We start from the raw sequence: 24,384 nt of genomic DNA, 5'->3' as shown, positions 1-24,384 counted from the left end.
CTAAACATATCAACAATGAGCGAGAGATTATGCTTCGTTCATGCTGTAAGGCTAGTGTAAGAAAATCAGTTAAGTACTTTAACATTTTCAGGGGATTATACCTCACTTTGATGCACTTTCAAAGAACACGGTGCCAATTACCGTTTTTTAAATGAAGCAGTACCTCTGTAATATAAGTGTTGTGATTATTTGCTAAGTCCATGTTTGCTAAGTACATAAGTTAATGTTCTTTATGGAAAAACTGTTGTTATTTTACCTTCAAGTGGGCATATTTCACTTAACATTTTAAATCGCTCCAAAAGATATTTCTTCTCTTCGACACAACAACGTGTACGAGTATTGTTGCATTTCAAATCGATTCCAATTTTGTCCGCAAAAAATTTTTTCCATTCTTCCTCACAAAACTCAAGTTCTTCATTCCAACCCATTTTCATTGTGAATCCTTGACCAAATGACAGCCACAATAACCACAATATCATTAAACTCATCATTGCTTAGATCCAAGGATAAACAGTAAAGATCTAAATTGTAATCGATTACTGAATGTATTACAGAAAACAATGAATTTATATTTAGATCGACAATGACTACATTACAATTACATCTGTAATGCAAGCAGACAGCGATAAAACATGTTTTGGGCAGCATATGTACATTATCTAAAAAATCCAGTCTAGCGAAAGTGTGTATCAGATGGCTCCAGTGGCGGATGTAGGGTAAGTCAAAATTAATTACACAGCACAATTTGGAATATATTTACATTTCTATAAGCACCTTCAGTATAGACAAGTCCGTTCCTAAAATTATATTCTTTAGAATTTTGAATCTAATAGCATTTTTCTCAAAAAACTGTGAAATTAAAATTTAGCAGCTATAATTTATTTTAAGTAACGCTGGATCCGCTAATGGATGGCTCTGTCAATGATATTGTTGCTCTTTCAAAGTCACTGTAGCTATTATAAGGTAACGTGGTAATATTTTTTTAAATAATGAACCTTGGTTATCATTCAATTAATGCTTTATCATTCTTACTGTTCAGCAATACATTAAAAAATAATCAAATATTCTACATTAAAGCAAAATATAAAATATTACTACATATCATGATAAATTAAATGAATATCATTTATTTTAGATATAATGGATTAGGGACATTAGACTATATTACAGTAATAATAATTCTCACTCTGAGTCTTAAAATAACAATCGTGCACTGTTTTCCATTCTTTCATTTCAATTTTCCGTTATGTCAAAAGACTTGACGAAGTCCAGTCAAATCCTTGAAGTATGTTAAGCTCTGTACAGTAATGTTCTAAATTATAATTGATTGTTGGATGTACATATGTTATCACAGAAGACTTTAAATTTATATTTAGATCGACAATGACTACGTCACAATTACATCTATGACGCAAGCAGATCACGATCAAAACGTATTTTTGAGCAATATATGAGCATTATCTAAAAAACTCATTTCAGTAAAATTGTGTAGCTAGAAAAACTGTTCAGAAATTGATTGAGTTAGTCTCATATGGCTGTATGTTGGCTCTCTCAATGGTAGTGTAAGAAAGATTAGACTAATAATTATAAATCCACATTAGAAAAGAAAAACATGTCAATCATACTTCAGTAAAATATACATATCGAAGGCGAAGACATCTTGTTTATTCCGTCCAAAGATTTGTGAGTATATATTTCGAAAGATCATCGGTTAAGGTTAAATTAAATTGGTAGGAGACACTTCAATTAAATACCTTTGGCCAAAGAAAGAGTAAACAAGAAAGCTGCGAAGTGTTCAAGGTGAGCATTGCAAGCAAGAGTGGAGGTGAGGCAATAGAGATTAAAGCAATCGCATTTCCAACAATATGGGCACCACTTCCTACAAGGATAAATATAGACGAATATCCACATCTCCATGGTTTAGAACTTGCAGACTTTGATTCTTCCGATAACAATGGTAGCTGTGATTCAATCGACATCTTGATAGGAGCTGATCATTATTGGACGTAGTCACAGGTGATGTCGTACGAGGAAAAATGGTCAAACAGCGATGAGCAGCAAATTGGGATGGCTTTTGTCTGGATGGTCATCACAAAAATCAGACGGACATACTCTGAACAGCCTCATTTTAGCAGCCGACTACCTTGATAATTCTACTGTCGTAACCGATAGGGATGAGTTAACAATATCAATGAAGCGTTTTGGGGAAACTGAGAGCGTTGGCATTGACTCCTTTGACTCAGCAAACTCACCCGAGGAACAAGATTTTGTGCGTAATATTCGATTCACTGGAACACGCTACGAAGTTGGTCTGCCGTGGAAGAATGATCATGTGCAAATTGATGATGATTACGAACTCTTTCATAATGGATTGAGATCATTGCATAGAAAACTGCTAAAGGATCCACCAAATCTTGAAGAATATAATAATGGTATTACTGAACAATTGGCAGCAGGAATAGTCGAATAGGTTCCGGCATCTGATAAGGATCGTGGTAAAATTCACTATCTTCCACATCATTGTGTTATACGAAAGGATAAGGTTACTACAAAGCTACGCGTTGTATATGATGGATCTGCTACGACGAACTTGCGTAACTTTTCACTAAACGATTGCTTACTGACCGGGTGGAACCTCATTCCACAATTCTTTGATTTGCTCGTCAAATTTCGACAAAACAAGATTGGGCTAGTTGCTGACATTGAGGAAGCATTCTTAATGATTGGAATTGACAAAGAAGATAGAGACATGCTTCGTTTTTTGTGGCTAAGGGATGCTAGGGATCCTCATTCAGAAGTATTAAAGCTAAGGTTTTGTCGATTGGTTTTTGGTCTACGACCTTCGACAGCAATTCTTGGAGCTACTATCAACCATCATTTGAAGACACACGAGAAACAGGAGCCAGAAACTGTTGAACACTTGAAAAATTCTCTGTATATCGATGATTTTGTGTCCGGTGCAGAAACCGATGAAACCGCTTTGCAAATATACAAGGGAACAAAGCAGTTGTTGGCCAAGGGTGGATTCAACTTGCAAAAATGGAACTCGAATTCCAGTAACAAAGTGAAGTCTGTCGAAGTGTTAGAAGGTAACAAGAATTTGAGCTTGATTAGTGACAAGTCAAGCGTTACTCAAGATGATCAGTCCTTTACAAAGTCGACAATTGCAAAAGAGTAACTGCTCACGGAACCCACTCAAGTCAAAGTACTAGAAATGGTGTGGGATACGATGGAAGACACATTTCTATTCAAATTGACTGAAATAATCGAGTACGCCAATTCGTTACCTGTCACAAAGCGATCGTTGTTGAAATGGTCATCTAATATCTTCGATCCCCTTGGATTCTTGTCTCCTTTTACGATAAGGCTGAAGATTCTGTTTCAAATCATGTGCTTGGATAGATACTGGGGTGGGACTGTGAACTGCATGGCAATCTACGTGAACAGTGAAACGTTTTATTGTCAGAGTAAAGGTTTCTAAATGATGTTCGTGTACCGAGGTGCTATTATCCACCCCAACCGAAATACTTTACTACACAAGTTCATGGATTCAGTGATGCATCTGAAAGTGCAATTGGTGCTGTTGTCTATGTAGGAACAGTCTATGAGAATGGTACCATCGACGTGAAATTAATCGCTTCAAAGACAAAGGTCGCACCAGTGAAAAAGCAAACGATTCCCCGATTAGAGCTGGTGGCAGCGACTGTACTAGCGAAGTTAGTAGATTCTTTGTTAAAGGCACTCAAGTGGAGTCTGGAAGTTTTTTATTGGGTTGACTCGATGACAGCACTTCACTGGATACGAAACGATCGAGCATGGAAACCATTCGGGCAGCATCGAGTGAACAAGACTCGAAGTATTTCATTGACGGAATCTTGGAACTTTTATCCTGGATCACTTAATCCTGCAGATTTACCCTCACGAGGTATTTCTGGGCAACTACTTTCGAATTCTTCCTTATGGTTCAATGGACCCAAATTCTTGGCAAGGGCGAAGAAGAGTGGCCAAAACGTCCAGTTGGCGACCTCTCACAAAGTGACGAAGTTCTGAGGGAAATTGTGGAAGAGAATCCGAATGTCGTGAGATCACTAGTTTCGAATGAAATCGAACAACGAGCCATGCCAGATCTTAACAAAGCATTCTACATTACTCGTTATAGCTCTATGAAGAAACTTCTTCGAATAACTGCTTATGTAATGAGATTCATCAACATGTTAAAGATGATGCCACGGTGCGAGCAAACAACAAACTCACAACCTCAGAAGAATTAAGCTCAGACGAAATAAGGAAGGCGCAGCTGCTATGGATAAGGTCTATTCAACAACTATCCTTTGAAAAACAAATATTATTCCTTCTGTCAAAGAATGCGAATTCTTCAATACCTATTTACGTTAAGCAATTTGGGCAATTTCTCGACGGTGATCACGTGATGCGGTGCCATGGGAGACTGAAGAATTCATCGCTGAATCTGGAGAGCAAAATCCAGCATTTCTTCCAAAGGAATCAAGATTTGTGGAGTTATTAATATGCGATGCTCACCACAATGTGAAGCACAGCGGGATTCGTGATACACTAACAACCATTAGAGAGCATTTTTGGATAATCCGTGGTCGAGAAGCAGTAAAGAAAATCGTTAGGATATGTGTCGTTTGTCGTAAAGCCGAAGATCTTCCTTATAGGGGAACGCTTCCTCCAGATCTTCCTGTTAGCAGAGTGTCGGATGATCCCCCTTTCACAAACGTAAGTTTGGACTTTGCAGGACCGTTGTTCGTACGAGAGAGTTGCGAAAGGAATAATTTGTCGGATAATCCAACAAAGGTGTATATTGTATTGTTTACGTGTGCCTCTACTAGAGCCATTCATCTGGAGCTCACTACTTCCTTAATCGTTCCAGCCTTTCTCCGCGCGTTCCGCAGATACACTAGTCGACGAGCACTGCCAGCTCTTCTTATATCCGATAATGCTAAGACTTTTCGAGCTGCATGCTTAGAAATTCGCAAGTTATGTCGTTCTGAGGAAGTGTTATGCTATCTTGCAAACCATCAGATTACATGGCAATTTATCGTCGAAAAGGTCCCTTGGTGGGGAGGCTTCTGGGAACGTTTGATTCGAAGCGAGAAACGTACGTTGCGAAAGGTAGTTGGTAGAACCAATCTAACCTACGACGAGTTCCATACTATTGTGGTTGAAATCGAGGGCGTAATAAATGCACGACCCTAACCTACGTGTACGACGATGAAGAAGCTGTATCTCTTCCGCTAAGCCCGTCGCACTTGTGTATGGAAGACGAATAACGACCATGCCAAACAGTGAGCACTTTGAAATTCAGAGCATCTATCAATCTTTGACGAGAAAGGCGAAACATCACAAAATTTGCTGCAACGTTTTACTCTTCAATGGAGAAACGAGTATCTTTTAGCCTTACGAGAGCAATACACTTCAAAATCAAGAGGTAATCAAAATCCCGAAATAGCAGTTGCAGATATCGTCATTATTCGCAACGATCAAACAAAACGTATCTTTTGGAAGGTGGCGAAAGTTGAACAACTGTTACAAGGTGACGATGGAATTACACGAGCTGCACAAGTCAGAGTCCTTCGTGGAGATTCTAGTCATTCACACTTGTTGCGACGTTCTATCAGGCAACTTATTCCAATGGAGGTTCATCAGGAAGAAGACAGTAACGAAAGAGTAGAGAGCGATAAGTACGGCGAAGAAGAACAAGTGCTTCGTCCAACTGATCGACCACAACGCAGCGCGGGAATAACAGGACAGTTGCGAAGATTGCAGAATACAAACAAGTTCTAAATAACTGTACATTCTTAGCTAAACATAGTTTTGTTTTTTGTTTTGTTTTTGACCGCATTTTATTATGTTAACCCTGGGAGTGAAAGAAAGATTACAGTAATAGTTATAAATGCACAATAGAAAAAACATGTCAATCATACTTCAGTAAAATATACATATCGAAGGCGAAGACATCTTGTTTATTCCGTAGAAAAATTTGTGAGTATATATTTCAACGATCATTGAAGGTAGCGACTGTAGCTGTTATATATATGCGTGATTTTAGTTTTTAAAATAATGAAACTTGGTTTTCTTTCAATTTATGCTCTATTCTTCTTACTCGGTTCACTCTAAATTTCAACTTGTGTTTTAAGAGATTTATTGAAAGATGAAAAAATGCTTTTTGTGGATAGCGCTAAGGAAGCGAAGAAAGCGAGATCAAATTAAAGTCAAAGCAAATCATTTATTTTAGATAAATAGATTAAAAACCCAGGACGATGTTAAAATTCTTTAACTGAATATAAAAATAACATTTGTGCACGCAGAACTTCCCATTAGCTATTTCATTTCAATTTCCCGTTGTGTCATGATACATGTAAAAAACCTATGAAATAATAAAGTACTTTACAATTTCTTGTAACGCAGCCTCTATAGCTGTATAGCTATACTCATGTTGTCTCTATAGCTATACCCGTATTGGATTTTCATTCGAATTTTTAATTCATCGAATTAAACACATTAGCAGCTATAAAACAGTTAAATTGCGCAGGTTACAAATTAAAAATTAACAGTTGAAAAATTAACTCAATAAATTAAAAATTTTAAAAGATAATGACCAAAAAAATAATGTTGAAAAGGGTGTTAGATGAGGAAGAGCTCATGAAATAAATGAACATCGATATTAAGAGCATTTAAGTAGTTTTGGGTTTCAACGTTATCTTCAGATTGCTTAAATTCTTTTATAAAAATATACAGGTATATTACAGAAAATCGTGGAAATACTTTGCAAATTTTTACATTTTTAAAGCTTGGCGTTACTCCTTTGTTTGCAGTTAATGGTAGAGTACTTGATGACAATGAATACTCCATAAGAATTGAAAATCTCAAACGGATTTATTTTTAATGTTTCGCAGGTGCTACTGAAGGACAAAATTATTTACAGAACACTGGAATAGGATTTGTTTTTGATCTAGTTGAGAGATTTGAGCGAAAAATATGATAATATATGAATCATAATATGAATGTAATAACCTGTCCCAAATCCTACATCAAGCATGGAGGTATTGTAGTAAATGAAAAAATCTCTCCATTTACTATAAGAATCAAATCGTTGTTGGCGGAAGTTGTGCGGTGTTTGTATTAACACTTATCTGCCAAACTCAGTCGAAGAAATAATATGCAGTATTAAATATTAACATAGCATCGACGACAAAGAAACCTTTCGTTTTACTATGAACTACATCACATCTTACTTTTGTTCTTTTATTAATTGAAAAACTGACACAATAAGGCGGCTGCAGAAATACACCTTAAACAAACAGAGAAAAATTAAGATACATACAAGTCAGACGAACAAAAGAGTTGTGGCTTTCGCAAGGTTTTACTTCAACTGCTGGCCAAGGCTGTCGGCTTCCTCAAATGTGCAGTGCCATATTGAGTATATACAAACACTCAACCATCTTCCCAGTTATTCAACATTTTATAGAATTTGTTTTGCGTCAATTCCTATCCTTTAGGAATCAACAATAATAATTTAAATGTGTTAGGAAATTTGGATGCCGTGGATTGGTTGACGAAGCAATGTTATAGAAGATAAAGTTTTTGATATTTTAAAGAAATTCCTTTGTTTATACGAAGCAACGAAGCACAAATAACGCATCTAAAGTGGGCAAACACGGCAAAACAGGTTAATGACTTTAATTGCTCAATGACGAAAAATTATATTGTTCCCATATAAAGCGTATTTTAAGTTTTGACTATCAAATTTACCACCTAAGTTTGATTTACGCTGCAGCACGACTCTCTACCATCATAAAAATAAATCGTTTGAAATTGTGTCGTCCAGATAATAAAACTCACTTTACAAGTGTTCTTTCTTCGACTAACATTCGTACATGGTTTTTGTTTTGTTTTTTTTTTTGAGTTTTGCTGTTTGCTTCATGAAGTTTGTTTACGTTTATTTGAAAATATACATACTACTATTCAAATTATGAAAAGTTAAGAACAGGGTAAAATGTTTCTGAACCAATCAAAGTGCGCTGTTTTACCGGAAGTTAAGCTTGCGATATTTCAATGTATTTTGTTGCATCTGAACGAATTGACAAAGTTTGAAAAACGGGTTGCTGAATTGGAGATCTCATTGATGAAAGATTGTATGTAGTTCACATACGTAGACTAACAATTTCAATCTTTATGTACAACATTTTGGAAAATCGTGTGATTGAAAAGAGTCATATTCTTGCTAACATGCAGAAAAATTGTTGCTTATACTTTTGCTATAAACGAGATTACTTACCTCTGATCCAGAGACGCAAATATGCACAGAAACACACACAGAAATATGCACAGAAATACATAAACCATTTGGACAGATTGACGTGATCAGCAAGATTAGAGATATCAAATATAAACACCACTGAAATAAAAATAAATTCCATCATAATAACATAGATCGAATTAAGAATACGTCAGTTTCAATTAAAATTGACTATCAAAGTATAAGGATTAAAGTTTGTTGCACAGTTCCCACCCTCCCCTCCTACGTACATGAAGAAAGGAGAGCTCCAATATCCGTGCGATTATGTGAGACGTTAAATGAACGCGCACTCCATATACATGACCTGCACACAACAATGACAGCTCATATGACTTCAGCAGTTCTTTTTAAACCTTCCACTTCAGTTAAAATTTCTGCCAAACCGTGATTATTTTTCGGGTGGGCGCCATAATTTTATGTGACGCGTAGTTGATTACGCGTATCATCCAACTTTAATTGATGTCCCTAAAAAGTTATAAGCATATATGTATTATTAATTATTAACATTTATTACTATTTCACTCGTTGTACATTTTATTATCAGGTTTTAATAATCTGTCATGATATAGATTCTTGAGTCCTAAAATAATCCATATAGAGTGATATCACTCGATAGAATGCAAACAAAATACGAATACGAACAAAAATCTACTATTTATGTCAGCCCGTCCACTTCATGCTTTCTACATCAACATTTTTACTCTGCATAAACTAGACAGCAAAAAAATGAATTTTATGATAACGATGTCATTTTTTGTCACGACTGAATCCAATAGACCTGTTTAACAAACCTGTTGCATTCAGTTGTTTACATTGGTCAAATATTTGATATTTTCTAAAGATAAACAGGAAACTTATTACAGCAAGTATTTCTCGAAAATTCAAAGTGTCTTTATCTAGAGCAATGCGAACCCAATAAATAAAATCTAAAAACTAACCATTACGGGAGAAACGAAATAACGTTTTTTAAAGAAATTTGTGTTTTCTTTACGACTTCCAAAAATAAATGGTTAACTATAAAACAGAGCAACGGGTAGACAAATAAAGTCAGCGTGAATGGATTGGTTTTTGACGGGTAATTTGGTAGTCGAACATTTCATACGACACTTTAGAACGAATATTCAAATCATGAAAAAGAAGCAAAGCTTGAGTAATGCTCGTTTACATCTTCGAGTGTTTGAAGGTCCGTTTTATCCAACCATGATTCGCTTAATTGTGGTTGCCATAATCCTGGATTTCCCAAACTGTGATGTAAACTGGAATACTTGTATATTGAAGTGTTGGAAAAGACAAAAGTTCCTTGTGAGGTAAAAAGAAATCTGTGTGAATATGTTACAGCATGTATTTCCCCTTAAGTCATCTCATATCATCTTTAGACGGAAAATACTGACATGTAGTTATCAAATCTCCCTTTTATTTAAAAATTTGGATTTTTGTTGTGAAATGTCCTTTGAAGTGTTTTATTTTTTACACTATCGTTCAGAGGCGGGAAATTTGAAGCAACGGCCGCCATGGATTGTTTGTTTCGAACTCGGGTTTAATTTCGATTTGCTTTTTGTTTATTACTTTTGTTCTTAGTACTCAATTTAATATATTCAAATATAAAATATTACTGATGTTGTACTATTTAAAATATTGACAAAATTCGTAGTCAGCCCTCAAATTTGGTCGTCCTATGTAAATTCTTCATCATTAACATTATTCCTTTCTTTAGAAATCTGTTGTTTTTACAGTAAGTGAACACAAAAAAATTTACATAGAACGACCAAACTTGGTGGCTCGCTACGTCACTGCTAAACCTAAGAATTTTATGTTATGTTAAAAATTGTTTTTAAATCCTAACCAGAATTTTTTACTCTCATCAGGTTTCCTAACAACCTGGACAGTCTACATGTTTGCACATGTAAATTGTCTACGTTAGTAGAGTCCTGAGAAGGACTGTTGGTGTTGAATTTAACTTACGTTTCGACAACCTTAGCGGTAGTCATCTTTACAGTCAACGTTGTCAAAACGTAAGTCAACATCAACACCAACAGGATTTTACTGGTGATGGGCGATACCTCTATTATCGATTTGATACGATACCGATTACTTTTTCTTAAAAGTATCGAGGTATCGATTACTAAAGCGATTACTTTCTCCAATTTCAAAAATAAACAACTGAGTGGCTTGATAAAATCTTATAATAGAATTGCTAAAGTGCGGCCTTATATACTTTAACAATACGACGAAATGGTTACATGTTATTATTCTGAAGGCGAGATCTCGAAGTGTATTAATAAGTAAAAGTGAATAAAATATTAAAATAATAAAACAGAAAAAAAACAAAATGTTTGTGAAAATTAATAATGAAAAGGAAGACAAACTTACATAATAATGAAATTTTAAAAGTAATCGAAGTCCTTTTTCGATACCACGCAGTATCGACTACTTCCGGATTAGGCTCGGTATCGGAGTTATGATCATAGAAGTAATTCATGATGATAAAGATAAGTCATGATGATAGATATAAGTCGTTTTTAAAGATAAAGGTAATATGTTGTTGTTTAAAATCATTTAGTTCTACTGTTTTTTCATCATTATATTTATGTGTCCTAAAATGTCTTAAAATGTTTAAAAGAATGAATAAGATTGCTTACATGTTATGTACGAGTATTAAGAACAACCATTATTTTGAGTGATGGTGCATTGAGATAAATCATTCACTTGAACTTTGCAATTTATATTTCCAGGTTTAAATGATGGATACATCAAAGATGATAGTGGCATCGAGCCTTCCACAGATGTTGCGGTAGTATAACCAAAGTGCTTACAGACAATTGTCTTTTCTTTATGCAAAATTCCATTTTTGCAGATCGTTAAGTTTCTAAACTTGGTAATAACATCTACGATACCTTTGTTCGGAGACAGGCGTACATCATGAACTACACAAATAGAAATTAATTATTTTTAAATAAAATGAAAATTAGTGTATTTCTCAATATGAACACAGTATTCTTAGTCCCTGTTTTTTAATGCAAATTATATAAATTTAATATAATGTACTACAAAACACTAAATCAGAAATGTTTTACAATTTCCTGTCAACTATATTTTAGAGAAATATATTTAATTTGATAAGCATTATTTTGATTTCAATTTCTATATCAATAATGGACACATTACATTGAGTACATGCAGATAAGTTCAACTCTACCTTTGGGTTGTAAACACGAATCATAAAAAATTGTGTCCAAGTGATTATGTGAATCATTAATGAAAGCAAAACAAATACAATTTATTACAGGTGAGTTCTGCGTTTGGCTTTTTATGTTAAAAATTATATCTTTGTATGTGCATGCTGTATTTATGAAAAATTCTGTAGTAAGAATTAATGAATATAAAAATATAAATCCAATTTTAAATGCCATTTTGGCTTACTTAAGATGATACTAATATTTTTAAAATGAAATAGATTAAATAAATCAAAAAGAGTGCAATAAGAGATGTATGTCTATGAACAAAATTTGTATTAACAAACTAACAACGCAAAATTGAGCAGACATTTAAATTTAATTGAAATATTAAGAACATAAGTTTAAATGTCACATGAGCCGAGGCACGTGAATCATAAGCAAAAAAATCTGCCTATATAACACTTACGATTGCAAATTTCTCTGTGTGGCATACTTGTGTCGTTACATTGATATTCAAAGTAAAGATATTTATCCAAACCAGGACAAATATTTGAAGGGAAATGATTATCATCAACAGTTATATTACAATTTCTTTCACCATCACGGTAATTTTTAAGGTCACATGTTACATCGACACTGCAATTGTAATCAAAACTTGAACCACAAATGCTTCCTTTTCTTAATCCACAATATTCCGCAACTTTTATCACCATATATTGATTATAAGAACAACTAACGTCCGATATATTTTTTCCAGCACATGTTACCGAGCCTATTAAAGACACACAAATATACGTAAATTCAAGTCTATACAAGCTTATCTTTTAATTGCTGTTAAATAAAAGTTGAATTTTATAAAATGAAGTTTCTGGTAGCACTGACCTCACTGGCGCCATATCTATAGCTAAAGCCTTGCAGTGGCTTTTGATCATAGTTTAATTATGTACATGCTAACTAGATAAAAATTCTAACTTGCCTAAATTAAATCGTTCATCTTCTTCGTCATTACAATTGGCCAGTTCCACGTAGTATCGATCTCCTGAAGCTGCTATACATTTATTATAGCGTGAATAGAGTAGACCACCCCAAAATGTTTGGGTTATGGCATTGATGGCTCTGCATGGTCTAACAAAGGTTGGATAAATCCGCAATAATTTATGCTTGTCTTCGTCTTTTTCAAGACAGCCAAAAAAGTCTAGATTCAAGATTGAACCAGATTATAGAAATTTAAATCGAGCTCCCGAGTGAAAAAAATTCTCTGTAAACCTCAGAATAGAAGTACGATATAAACCTCTGTCATAAACACATTTCCCTGACTGAATATGTTTGATGAAAAATCCATTCGTATCCAAACAAAGGACATCGATATAAATTAAAAAAATAGGACTTCATTCAAAATAATTCAGCATACTGAATTCTATCAATATACAAAAAATTCCATAAAAAGTCATCTTGAAATTCAATATTTGAATTACAACAACAGACAAAAACGAGTGTTTATTGCTGTCTTTATTTGAAAGACTTCATTGGCCTTATTTTATATCTTACGTTTCATGTTTAAATTCAAATATAGTATTTCAAGATGGCTATTTTGTTCGGAATCTATTTATTTTTATATTTTTCAACATTGGGGGCTAAGCCTGCTTTTTCAACACTCCCAACTCATTCTTTGAAGCTTAAACTGTATAAATTCCCATGTCTTTCGTTTTTGATGAAAAGGAAGTTTACCTGAAATAAGTTTTATGAACAAACCAAACGGTCATTTCACCAACCTATTGAAAGCGAGCAACCGCCGTAGAATTTTGCTTTGAGCTTATGATTAAACTAAATTCAAATTTGAATTCAGAACTATTCACTCTCGTCAAATGTTGTCAGTAGTCGACGTATAAGTCCAATACGCATTTCACTGCACGCTCGTGTGGCAGTTTGAATTGATCCTAACAAAAAGAATAATAACCAAAAAAACACCATCCAACATTGCACCAATAGTAGCTCCAGCATTTTCACCGTCTATAAGATAAAAATGAATGACGAAGAAGAACATAAAACATTAAGTATACAAGTGGTGAACAAAAAAAGTAACCCAACTATAAACAATACATGGTTACCTAAAGATATCAATAGATTACTTAATAATACATTACGCATAATACATTACGAATAAATGTAACAAATCATTTCATCATAAAGACATTCTTTAGAAATCCATTGTTCTTACGGTCAGTAAACACAAAATATTTGCCGCAACTGCGTAAAACACTTTTATATTGCCCATTTAATAAATACGACGAGTTTTTTAAAAGAAGCATTTCACATTAAAAACTAATCCTAATCTCAACGTTCACGTTTTTCGTTTTAACACTATATTCAGCCTGTAAATACACTCATAAATTAGTTCCAACCAGTATTTCATTGTAATATTTACAATCTAATGATAATTGTATAACTGCATTACATTACTCTTATATAAAATTATCATGCATATACATAATATTCTTATTATACTGAGGATGCCATCATGAGATGTTGAAACACATTTATTGTAAAAAAACTCGTCGTATTTATTAAATGCGAAAAATATTTGCATAGCGAGAGTAAATTCGACCTAGCTACGCTACTGAATAAACATATACATATGAGCTTTGTATGAAAGGGAAATGTCGTGGTTTATTTGCAACAAATTAGCAAAAGCAGAGATTTACATATGTTTATACAAATTTCTTTTTATCCGAATGATTCTGACTTTTCTCTTATAGATACCTATTGATTGTAGACATGTGTTTCTGATTTTTCTATAAAGATAATGAATATTTTATTGTTTTATTGCAGGTATGTCGAAGCCTGTAATTAAAAGTTCAATCTTCTTTAATGATGAGCAAATGGTGTAAAAGCATAACAAAGAAGTATTAAAAGACCAGTTGCTAAAAATACTATCCTAACACATTTATAAAAGTAAATAGTATGGAATGAAGACACTGAACTGGATTACTTGTGACTTTAATTTTTATATACAGCTATACAACCATTGTAACTATTCAAAAAATCACTCTACACAAAAACTTGAACACATAATGACTTAAGTTTCAACATCAGATCACTTTTTAAAGGACACTAATTACCAGACAAAAATATATTAAAACTTTTTACATTGATTATATCAGATAAAGTTGACTCATAATTTTGATATCTGAAATTCAATTCTAAGATTCACTTCTTAAAGACATCAAATATAAAACCACAGATCATACGAAAAACTCTTTGATCTACATATCAAATTGCCTGTGATTCTTGGTTTTTGAATTTATTCATATAATTGTAATTTGGAGAAAGTACAACGTATAATTCCAATTTAATTTGATTCCGCAAAAGCAAAAAACAAAAGGAAGAATACGAATAGCACACAAATACAGGCAAGGAGAATATTTTGCCGTCTGCTGAGTCTTTGTTATTCGGCTTCGTCTCAAAACATGGTGACTAATTATTGTCGATTTCAAAAGGTCAACTTAACGCAAACAGAGTACAAAGTGAAAAAAAATGTAATGAAATATTTAAGAACTGACAATTAATATTGAAAAGGAATTCAATACCTTTTTGATGACAAAATTTCGTCCGTAACCACAAGACAACCAAATTATTACGATCCGCCATATTGCATGACATCATTTAACCAGTGAACTCAATATTTAAATAACTGGAATGAAAGCATAAGCCAAAAATTGAAACCAGTTTGGCAATTGCGCTTTATGATTTGTACATCTTGCACGATATGGTACGATACATATGAAACGATTTGATAGGTAGAAAATTTGAGTTATTATATCAGCTACTTTAGCTAACTAAACAGACACTTAGTAAGAGCTACCGTGTACTTGAGTTTTCTCATAGTAGATTAGAATATTCTGATGATTCCAAAATACAAACCTCTTTCCCAATGCCAAATCTTACATCCAGTGCCTACACAGGAGTCTAATATTGTGATACCCATTGGTAATAACCAATGGGACTGATTGAGTAAACATATTGTAGCAAGAGGTTGAGTTGTGATTTTCCTTTCTAAAAGCTAAGCTCATTATAACATCTATACAAATTACAATCATTCTTAAATAATTTTGATGAACAAAGCAAACGGTGGTTAAACTAACCTATAGATTGAGACATAAAAGTGAGCAGTCGCGACATTGTGTTTACTTTGATGAAGTAATTAATTCAATATTAATTTTAAACTCAGAACTATTCCTGACTTGCAACCATTCTCTTGAGATTTACCAAACAATGCTGCTCGTCCACGTCGGCTGGTGCCAACAATAACACTGATAAAATATTCTTTTCTATCATACTACCAACATGGCTGAATTGCAAGTCAAGAATTCACTCTCATTAAATGTTGTCAGTAGTTGTCGAATAACATCAATACGCATTTTACTGCACGTTCGAGTACAAGAGTTTAGATTGATTCAAACGAAAAGCCAATACGACAAAAATTGAAACCAACCAGGAGCTACAACTTCACCAGTAAAAGCTCCATTATTTCCACCGCCTATAGTATAAAAATGAATGATAAAACAAACGTAATAAACATGAAGTAAACAGGAGGTGGACAAAAAAAGCAGCCCAACTATAAATAACACGTGATTATTTGAAGGTATCAATAGACTACTTGATATTACATGGCGAAAAGAAACTGTTTCACTTGATGGTCGTCTGCTCATATTCTTAGGAAGTGAAAGCTCATACATCATAATCGTTGGTGTGTGTTCCAGCTAATGAAAACTAATGAATCGGAGACACTCGTGATAGGATTGGCTATGTTTTTCATATCTAGAGTCTAGAGTCTCTGAATGATATTCTGTATTTCTGTATTTGTAACAAATTGATATTTTCCGTAATACAAGCATATATTTAAACGCAAATGTAAATTTTAAACGCATTTAATGTTACGGAAGTTTGGTACCGACTACCGAGATCAGTTTTTCGGTGGAAGTTCCGGCAAGTGTTCAAAACAAAGAGAGGGGTTAACGACAAACTATACGAGAGAAGGATGTGTTTGGCGATCATATGCATTTTTCTTGTTTTGTAAAGTCTTGTGTCGTTGCTTCAAACCCATTTGTTCTTTTTCGTTGATCTCTAGTCTACAGACAAACACAATGCTCCTAGCACTCTTGCAATCAAATCATCAGAAAATTCAATTAATTCGATAATTTTGGATGATTTTATAATGAATATTATAATGGGGATAATAAGCGAAAACAGGAAAAGACAATAACAGCAACATTTTGCTAAGACTAATATAGTTGATAACAGAGTAAACACCATCCACTAAAACTCCCTGTTTTCTATGTCGGGCAAATTAAAGAGATGACAGTGCGCACATAATCATACATACCTCACTGATTCCAAAATATTTGAATGTTTGAAAAGTCTCTTCCCTCAAGAAAAAAAAATTACTGAGCTTGCTTCGCCACAGTTTATTTGTAATTTTAATTTATTTCTTATTTAATGTGTTTAGATGAAATGTATTACAGCTATTATCCTATATCAAATATTGACTACATCCTTAGTCTAAAAAGTTGATGTTATGTTCTAAATTGCTTTCAAATACTGTTCAGAAACATTCACTCTCGTTCACTATTATAGTTAAAAAGGAAATAAAATCTTATGTTTAATTATATTTTTTTATAGTACGCTAAATTTCAGAAAACGTCTAATAATTTCGAGAAAAAAATTGAACTTCCCCAATTTTTGAGAAATTTTAGTAGCAGTCGAATGACTTCAATACGAAGTTTACTGCACGGTAGCAGAGTTTGAATTGATCCTAACAAAAAGAATGACCAATATGACAAGAATAATGAGCAAAACAGCAGCTACAACTGTACCAGCAATAGCTCCAATGTTTCCACCGTCTACAAGATAAAAACGAATGACAAATCATAACATTACCAACAAATTTTGTCTTTCAGCGATCATTTTTCGAAAGCTGAGAGTGTAACCGCTCTCACGCCCCATGTATTCATACCTGTTAACCATTCATGATATATTTATGGTATAAATTAGGTTTGGAACGCAAACCTAATTTACACAAAATCACTAAGGCAGTTATTTGTTGGAATTAAATCGGTTGTATCATCAAACAAAATCTGTATTAATCGTTTAAAATTTTCAGGCATTTCACTATACTGAAATTTGCAAAGATCTTGAATCATTACACTTTAGACATCGATACACTTCCCTTAAGCTATTGAAAGCAAACACAAACCTGAAGACTCCTGCTTTTGGACAATTGCTGCCACTGGACTCCAGTCAGTAGAATAATAATCACCCTGAAACGAAGTGAACATTTATATTTGAATAAAATTGCATCATGCAATGCTGATGAAAACGTATAAAAAATATCGCACCTGATCATTAATGAAAATGCGCTGAAATATTTTGTAGTTAGTGCAAAGCTTCAGCGGGCCATTATAATAATTTTCACCAATGGAACGCCGTGTTGTGTTTTCACCATCACCAAGTGTAAAATCAGGCTTAAAGTCTCTGCGAGAAACTACAGCAGCAATATACGGCATTGGTTGTGCGGAAGATATGGCCTTAAAATAAGTCACCAAGTCTGTGTTTTTAAAGTTAGAAGGCAATCGACTATCTTCTGTATCATTTTTCATCGCGACTACATAGAAATATCTGCAAATTGAAGGCAAAAATTTTTTTGAAAGTACATATATAACCTCTGCTTTTGTTAATCGTTAAAATATATGTTATGCATGTGTCCGCACTGCCAGAGAAAAGCGACGAGTCATCAAACCTTTTCCCAGAGAGATATTTAGACTACCTTGGATGTCACATGAAACCAACTGTCTCATACTTAGCCATGAGTCCGAAAACTCAAAAATACTTTTAAGTTCCTATAAGTTTTTTTACAATAATTTGCTCTAGTAAAATACATAGTTACCGGTATTCCAAATTTGGATTTTGCAACAAATAAGTCAACGTATTTCCAATCTGCTTGGTGGACAGTTGAGGTGCCACTAAATAAATAAACTTGAATAAATTTATCATCTTAATGAAACGTGTACATAAACTATAGACAACTTACATCCATTTGTAAATACCCATGTACCATTGCTGTAAATTCCAGATCCCACTATTGTAGAAGCTAAAACACGAACATAATATTTTGTCTCTTGTTTAACATTATTTATGTCCAAACGCTGTTCCTTGGTGGTATAGTTCATTGAACACGTTTCATTTTCCAATTGTGTCATAGAAACAGTGTAACTGACTATCTTTCCGTTTCTTTTGTCTACATCTGGTGGCTCCCACGTGACTGATAACGATGTGCTGCTGATGGCAACAAATTTAATATTTAAAGGTGGACCTTCGGGAACTAAAAAATAGAAAAAAAAAACTTTTAAAAATTTTATGTAAAACTGTAATTATAAAAACACTTAAAAAGAAGTCATAACCACTGTACACCATCATTGCTAACTTAATTAAAACACAGTATATCCAAGATTTCAAGATTCGTCCACGATAAAGGTCGCTTCTTTCGTATTTATCTTTGATGTAATCACAGCTGTAATGAATGCACTAAAAATAACATTAACTCACCATCCTCAACAGTTCTAAAACTAGCTGTAGTTGATCTACCAAAGCCTTCAGAGTTGCCAACGGTTACATTTACTACATACGTTGTATAAGGGACAAGATTCTCCACTTTGTAAGGTTTGAGTAGAGTCGCCTTCCAAGTTTTCTCAAATATTACAACAGTATCCTTCAGCACTATTAATCGCACTTTAGTTAGAAAGTTCGGGAGATTTGTGCCAAGTTTCACACCAGTGTTTCTGGGATCTTTCCATGATATCTTGAAGTATCTTGATGAGATTTTGGCTGCAGTAAGATGTGTTGGTTTGTCTGGGAGCAAGTCTGTATGATAAAAGAAATGTGTTTAAATAACTGTTGAAATTGTCTTTTTTAAATAAAGCTATTTTAACAGAGAAAGTTAGTAACACTACAGCATTAATGCAAATTATTTGTTCAGATTTGTCGATTGAGACGCATATAATTATTTCTCAGAGGAAACAAGTTTATATATTGAGTAATTAAGTCTTTAGAGAGAAAACTAAACCTTGCATTTTTTCACTTCTTACCTCCACCACAAACTTCAATTCGTAAACACGGTTTACCAACGAACTTCACTGGAATGATTCGTAAACCCTTGGATTTAATGCCACCAGAGAACTTTTTCATAGCGACATCATTGTAACCATTTTTGTTTCCTTGATAAATCTTGAATAAAACAAAAAGATTTGCTTTTTAAAAGAACAACCTATAAGAAAAGCTGGCTTAGTTAGCGCAGTCCAGAGGATAGTAGTTTATCCATCATATGAACATCTCTTCATATCCACATAGCTGAAATTTAAGCTAGACAATGAATTTCAAGAGTCCTTTGCAGGAATGCTATAACCAAGAGAAACAACTTCTATACAAAGATCGATACAAACAGCAAATTTAAAATTTAATTGATTTATGAGTTCATTCCCTTATTAAATTTACAATATGAAAATTTGAGTGAAATTCTACCGCTACCTCCTGGGATTTTTTAGACTTCCAGTTGACACTATCCATGGTTGTTAGCAAGTGATATTCAGTTATAAAGCTTGAACTTGAACTGTCTCCAAAGGTTGCAATAACGTTAACTGTATATAGACTCGGGAAATTCAGTTGAAGATAATGATTGCCATCTGCATCAGGAGAACACCATGAACTGCCACTGGATATTCTTGCTTTAGAAGCACTACGACTCTTTGGGAAGGCAGTAAACCAAGAATCTGGGAATTTTTCTCCGTTTTTTAATAGAGGATTATCACAAACGTGACCTTAAATAGAAAAGGATTTTGTTTAAATGCACTACAATATTCAAATTGGTTTGATTTGATAGAGAGCAATAATGCAATCCCATATTGTTCTCCATTCACCAAATATAGAAAAAATTAAAAATTGTTTTCTGAAGAAAGGGAAAGAGAAAGAGCACAAGAAGTATTGGAGGATTACGACTGATTTTGAATGCTTTCATTAAATAAGGTTAAATTCCAGTTGGAAACAAGCCAGCTATGACAAGGAACCGTAAGTATCTTGTCTAATAACAACAATACCGTAGCGATTTTCATTCCATTAAAGAGTGAACGTCAATCATCGTGCAGAGCAATGACAATTGGACAATTTTTAAAGCACGAAATGAACTAGCAAGAGTAAAAATAATTTAATCCTCTGTATTCGCAGCAATCCTGTTTTAATTATTTATTATTTAAGAGTAGCAATTGTTTATATTTTGTGATTCTATAGTTCTTTGGATACTTTTATAATAAGAATTGTTAAATTCTTCAAGTCAGCGTAAAATGCAGTGACACCACTATGACAGATGTAAGTCTTGATGATAGAGGTAAGTCATGATGCTTGACAAAAGACAGATGTAAGTTGAGAACACAAAAGTAACACATTCATTCCTTAAATTCTTCGCTCAAAACTTTTTCTAACGTCATTAAATAGTGTCCTAGAATGCGTTAATAAATGAAAAAAATTGAATGAGAATGCTTACATGTAACGTACGAGTATTGAGAGCAATCATTATTTTGAGTGATAGCACATTGGGATAAATCATTCACTCGAGCATCACATTTGACATTTCCAGGTATAAACGATTGATGCATCAAAGATGATAGTGACATTGAGCCTTCCACAGATGCTGCGATAGGATAACCAAGTTGTTTACAGATAATCGTCTTTATTTTGTGCAAAAGACCTTTGTTGCAAATGGTGAAGTTTCTAAGCTTGGTAATAACATTCACGACACCTTCGTTTGGAAGATTCGACTTAGACAGGAGTACATCCATAACTACACAAATGAAAATTAGTTTTCGTTTAATTATGATCTTAACGCATATCTTAAAGTAAAATCTGTGTTTTCAGAAATGGTTTTATTAACATAAATATGACAAATCCCGTTCGGGAATAAAATATATACACGGAGTTTGAATATCAGAAGAACACAGAAGTTGACAATAATTTAAAAAAAATTATAGTTTGAAAGCACTTAACCAGAAATATTTTCCACATTCTGATGGACACAGTATCTTATAGATTTACACTTAAAGTTGGAAAGCACTGTTTTGATTTTAATTTTTAAGTTGACAATGAACTACAGGCAAATAAGTTGAACTGAGAACTTTACTTTTGTGTTGTAAACACGAATCACAACAAAATGTGTCTAAGTGATTATGTGAATCATTAATGAAACCATAACAAATACCGTTTTTTTAACGGTGAGCACTGCGTTTAGCTTCCCAATTCATATGAATTGCATATGTATGCAGTATATATGAAAATTCTGTAGTGTGAATTCATGAAAGTATGAATACAAATGCAATTGTAAATGTCACATTTGGCTTACATAGAATCGCCAAAAGATTTAAAAAAAAATAGATTTGATAAATCAAATTGACTGCAATAAATGATGTTTCTATGAACAATATTTGCTTTAACAAACTAAAAAGACAAACTTGCTCAAACCTTTAAACTTAACAAATATTTGGGAACACAAATTTAAATGTCCCAATATATAAAGACACTAGCGTACATTGATAGCGTACATAGTATAAAAATAAACACCATACCATTGTGCATTAAGGTCAAAACTTGTCCCAAAGCACTTATATCATAAGCAAAATATAATGTGCCTATATAATACTTACGATTGCAAATTTTTCTGTATGGCATACTTGTGTAGTTACATTGATATTCAAAGTAAAGATATTTCTCCAAACCAGGACAAATTCTTGAAGGAAAGTGATTGTCATCAACAGTTATACTACATTTTCTTTCACCATCACAGTAATTTTTAAGGTCACATGTCACATCGACACTACAATTGTGGTCATAACTGGAGCCACAAATGCTTCCTTTTCGCAATCCACGATATTCTGCAAATTTTATCCCCATATATTGATCATTAGGACATCTGACGTTTGTTATATTTTGTCCAGCACATGTCACTGATCCTATAGAAGACACACAAAAAATAAGTAAATTCCAATCTATACAAGCTTATTTGTTAATTCCTGTAAAGTAAAAGTTGATTTATAAAATGAAGTTTGTGATAGCAGTGACTTAACTGGCGCCATTCCTATATCTGCTGCGTTGCAGTGGCTTTTAATTAGAGTTTAATTATATATACGCTAACTGGATGAATATTCTCACTTGCCGAAATTGAATCGCTGATTTTCTTCATTTTTACAATTGGCCAGTCTCACGTCGGAATGAACTTCTCGAACTACTATACATTTATTATAGCGTGAAAAGAATAGACCACCCCAAAAGTTTGGGTTATGGCATTGATGGCTCCGCATCCTCCATTAAAATTTCCATTAGGTAACATCAAACGAATTCCGTTGCCTCGTCTCCCAGGACATTTTTTTGTATTCAGGTTCATGATTGAGCCAGATTGTAAAAATTTAAAATTAGACCCCGTGTCCAAACAATTCCATGAAAGCTCGAATGAACGTCCTAAGTATTCATTAACACACTTTCCTGACTGAACATGTTTGATGAAAAATCCATTTATATCTGAAAAAGGACAATCATACATGATAAAAATGATTGAAAATACCACACTCTACAAAATATTCAAATAAAAATAATAGGAATTTATCAAAAATAATGAATAATTTAGTATACTGAATTCTATCAATATAGGAAACAACACTCCAAAAAAAAGCCATCTTGAAACTCAACTTTCCTAAAGAATTAAATAAGCCAATTGCTGTTTAGGGTCATTTTAAGAATAATGGCGTATGAAACAATTTAAGGCATTAAGCATGCAGCATTGTACTAAAATACATGGAACGCTACCTGTAATACAAAACCCTAATAAATTTTAAGCCTTGATTTTACCCCAGACACGAGTGTGTAGTCAATCAATTATTACTCCGCGAGAGAATCTCGAAACACTAAACACGGGTGTCTGGGGTAAAATCTCGCGTGTGTAGCGTAAGATATGGCTTCAATTATTTGCTTGATGTAGCGTTCCATATATTTTAGTTCAACGGCATTGAGACTGAAAAATTTACAAACAAGTTAAAAAATGTAAAAAATCAATTAACAAAAATTTCACGGCGCATGGTCTGTTACGATGGAAAAGGGAGAGTTATGGTTTGTTTACGCAATTTTAGTGATTTATCGGGCCAACTATGGAATCTGTTTCTTTTGAAATATTTTAAGATTGTTGGCTGAACCTGATTTTTCAACTGTATAAACTCCCATGACTTTCGTTTTTGATGAAAAGGAAGTTTATCTAAACACTTATACAAATTTGTGCCCAGAAAAAGTTGATGACTGAGATTAGTATTATACAAACTTGAAGACAAAGATTATATAATTCAATGTAAAACTGAATTGTGAACTCTGTAAACTGTACACTCTTTTCTGGTGGAGTTCATTTAAGTTGTGCTGTGAATTAGTGCTCTTGATAATAAGAATACCAGAACTGCACAATTTAAAATTCCAAACACTTTAAATAAATATCATGCCCAGGGCTTACACAAAATCGTGAGGCTTTTTTACGGGTTTGTACAGGTTTATACATGCAGAGGAGAGATGCATACAAATATGTACAGGGATATTATACAGAGGGTTAATGTAAAAGGAAGTTTATTTCAATTGAAGTGATATGTAAACATTCTCCCGTGAAAAATATTTAACAAATTTTGGATTAAGTTGAGCATGATATTAAACAATATTCAGACCAAGGACAATTGGATATCTACCAAACCAAAGCTGAGTGGGATAGCGCTGACTGCAGTCTGATTAAAAAATTTTTGCGGTTCGCTTTCGTCTATT

The 24,384-nt window shown here is 33.5% G+C and overlaps 2 protein-coding genes and 1 long non-coding RNA gene across 3 annotated transcripts; all 3 read right to left on the bottom strand.

Moving 5' to 3' along the window:
* Positions 1 to 273: 273 nt before the first annotated feature.
* Positions 274 to 8,783, bottom strand: LOC124451798. Its single transcript, XR_006950675.1, has 3 exons — positions 8,554 to 8,783; positions 8,303 to 8,422; positions 274 to 521 (listed from the first exon to the last, which is right to left on the bottom strand). It is a non-coding gene; the product is annotated as an uncharacterized LOC124451798 (long non-coding RNA).
* A 2,184-nt stretch (positions 8,784 to 10,967) lies between these two features.
* Positions 10,968 to 13,291, bottom strand: LOC124451783. Its single transcript, XM_047002392.1, has 4 exons — positions 13,228 to 13,291; positions 12,476 to 12,624; positions 11,966 to 12,271; positions 10,968 to 11,247 (listed from the first exon to the last, which is right to left on the bottom strand). Exons 1-4 carry the CDS (start codon positions 13,260 to 13,262, stop codon positions 10,979 to 10,981), a joined length of 759 nt encoding a protein of 252 aa, XP_046858348.1. The 5' UTR covers positions 13,263 to 13,291; the 3' UTR covers positions 10,968 to 10,978.
* A 3,672-nt stretch (positions 13,292 to 16,963) lies between these two features.
* On the bottom strand, positions 16,964 to 22,777 carry LOC124452186. Its single transcript, XM_047002771.1, has 11 exons — positions 22,747 to 22,777; positions 22,269 to 22,547; positions 21,089 to 21,385; positions 20,080 to 20,369; positions 19,641 to 19,779; positions 19,102 to 19,416; positions 18,587 to 18,877; positions 18,443 to 18,518; positions 17,895 to 18,174; positions 17,753 to 17,816; positions 16,964 to 17,399 (listed from the first exon to the last, which is right to left on the bottom strand). The coding sequence occupies exons 1-11, from the start codon at positions 22,775 to 22,777 to the stop codon at positions 17,281 to 17,283; spliced, it is 2,181 nt and encodes a 726-aa protein (XP_046858727.1). The 3' UTR covers positions 16,964 to 17,280.
* Positions 22,778 to 24,384: the final 1,607 nt, after the last annotated feature.

The sequence above is a fragment of the Xenia sp. Carnegie-2017 genome, unplaced genomic scaffold (genome assembly GCF_021976095.1).
Source record: "Xenia sp. Carnegie-2017 unplaced genomic scaffold, XeniaSp_v1 HiC_scaffold_24, whole genome shotgun sequence".
NCBI lineage: Eukaryota > Metazoa > Cnidaria > Anthozoa > Malacalcyonacea > Xeniidae > Xenia > Xenia sp. Carnegie-2017.
This window is presented reverse-complemented; position numbering and strand designations above follow the sequence as displayed.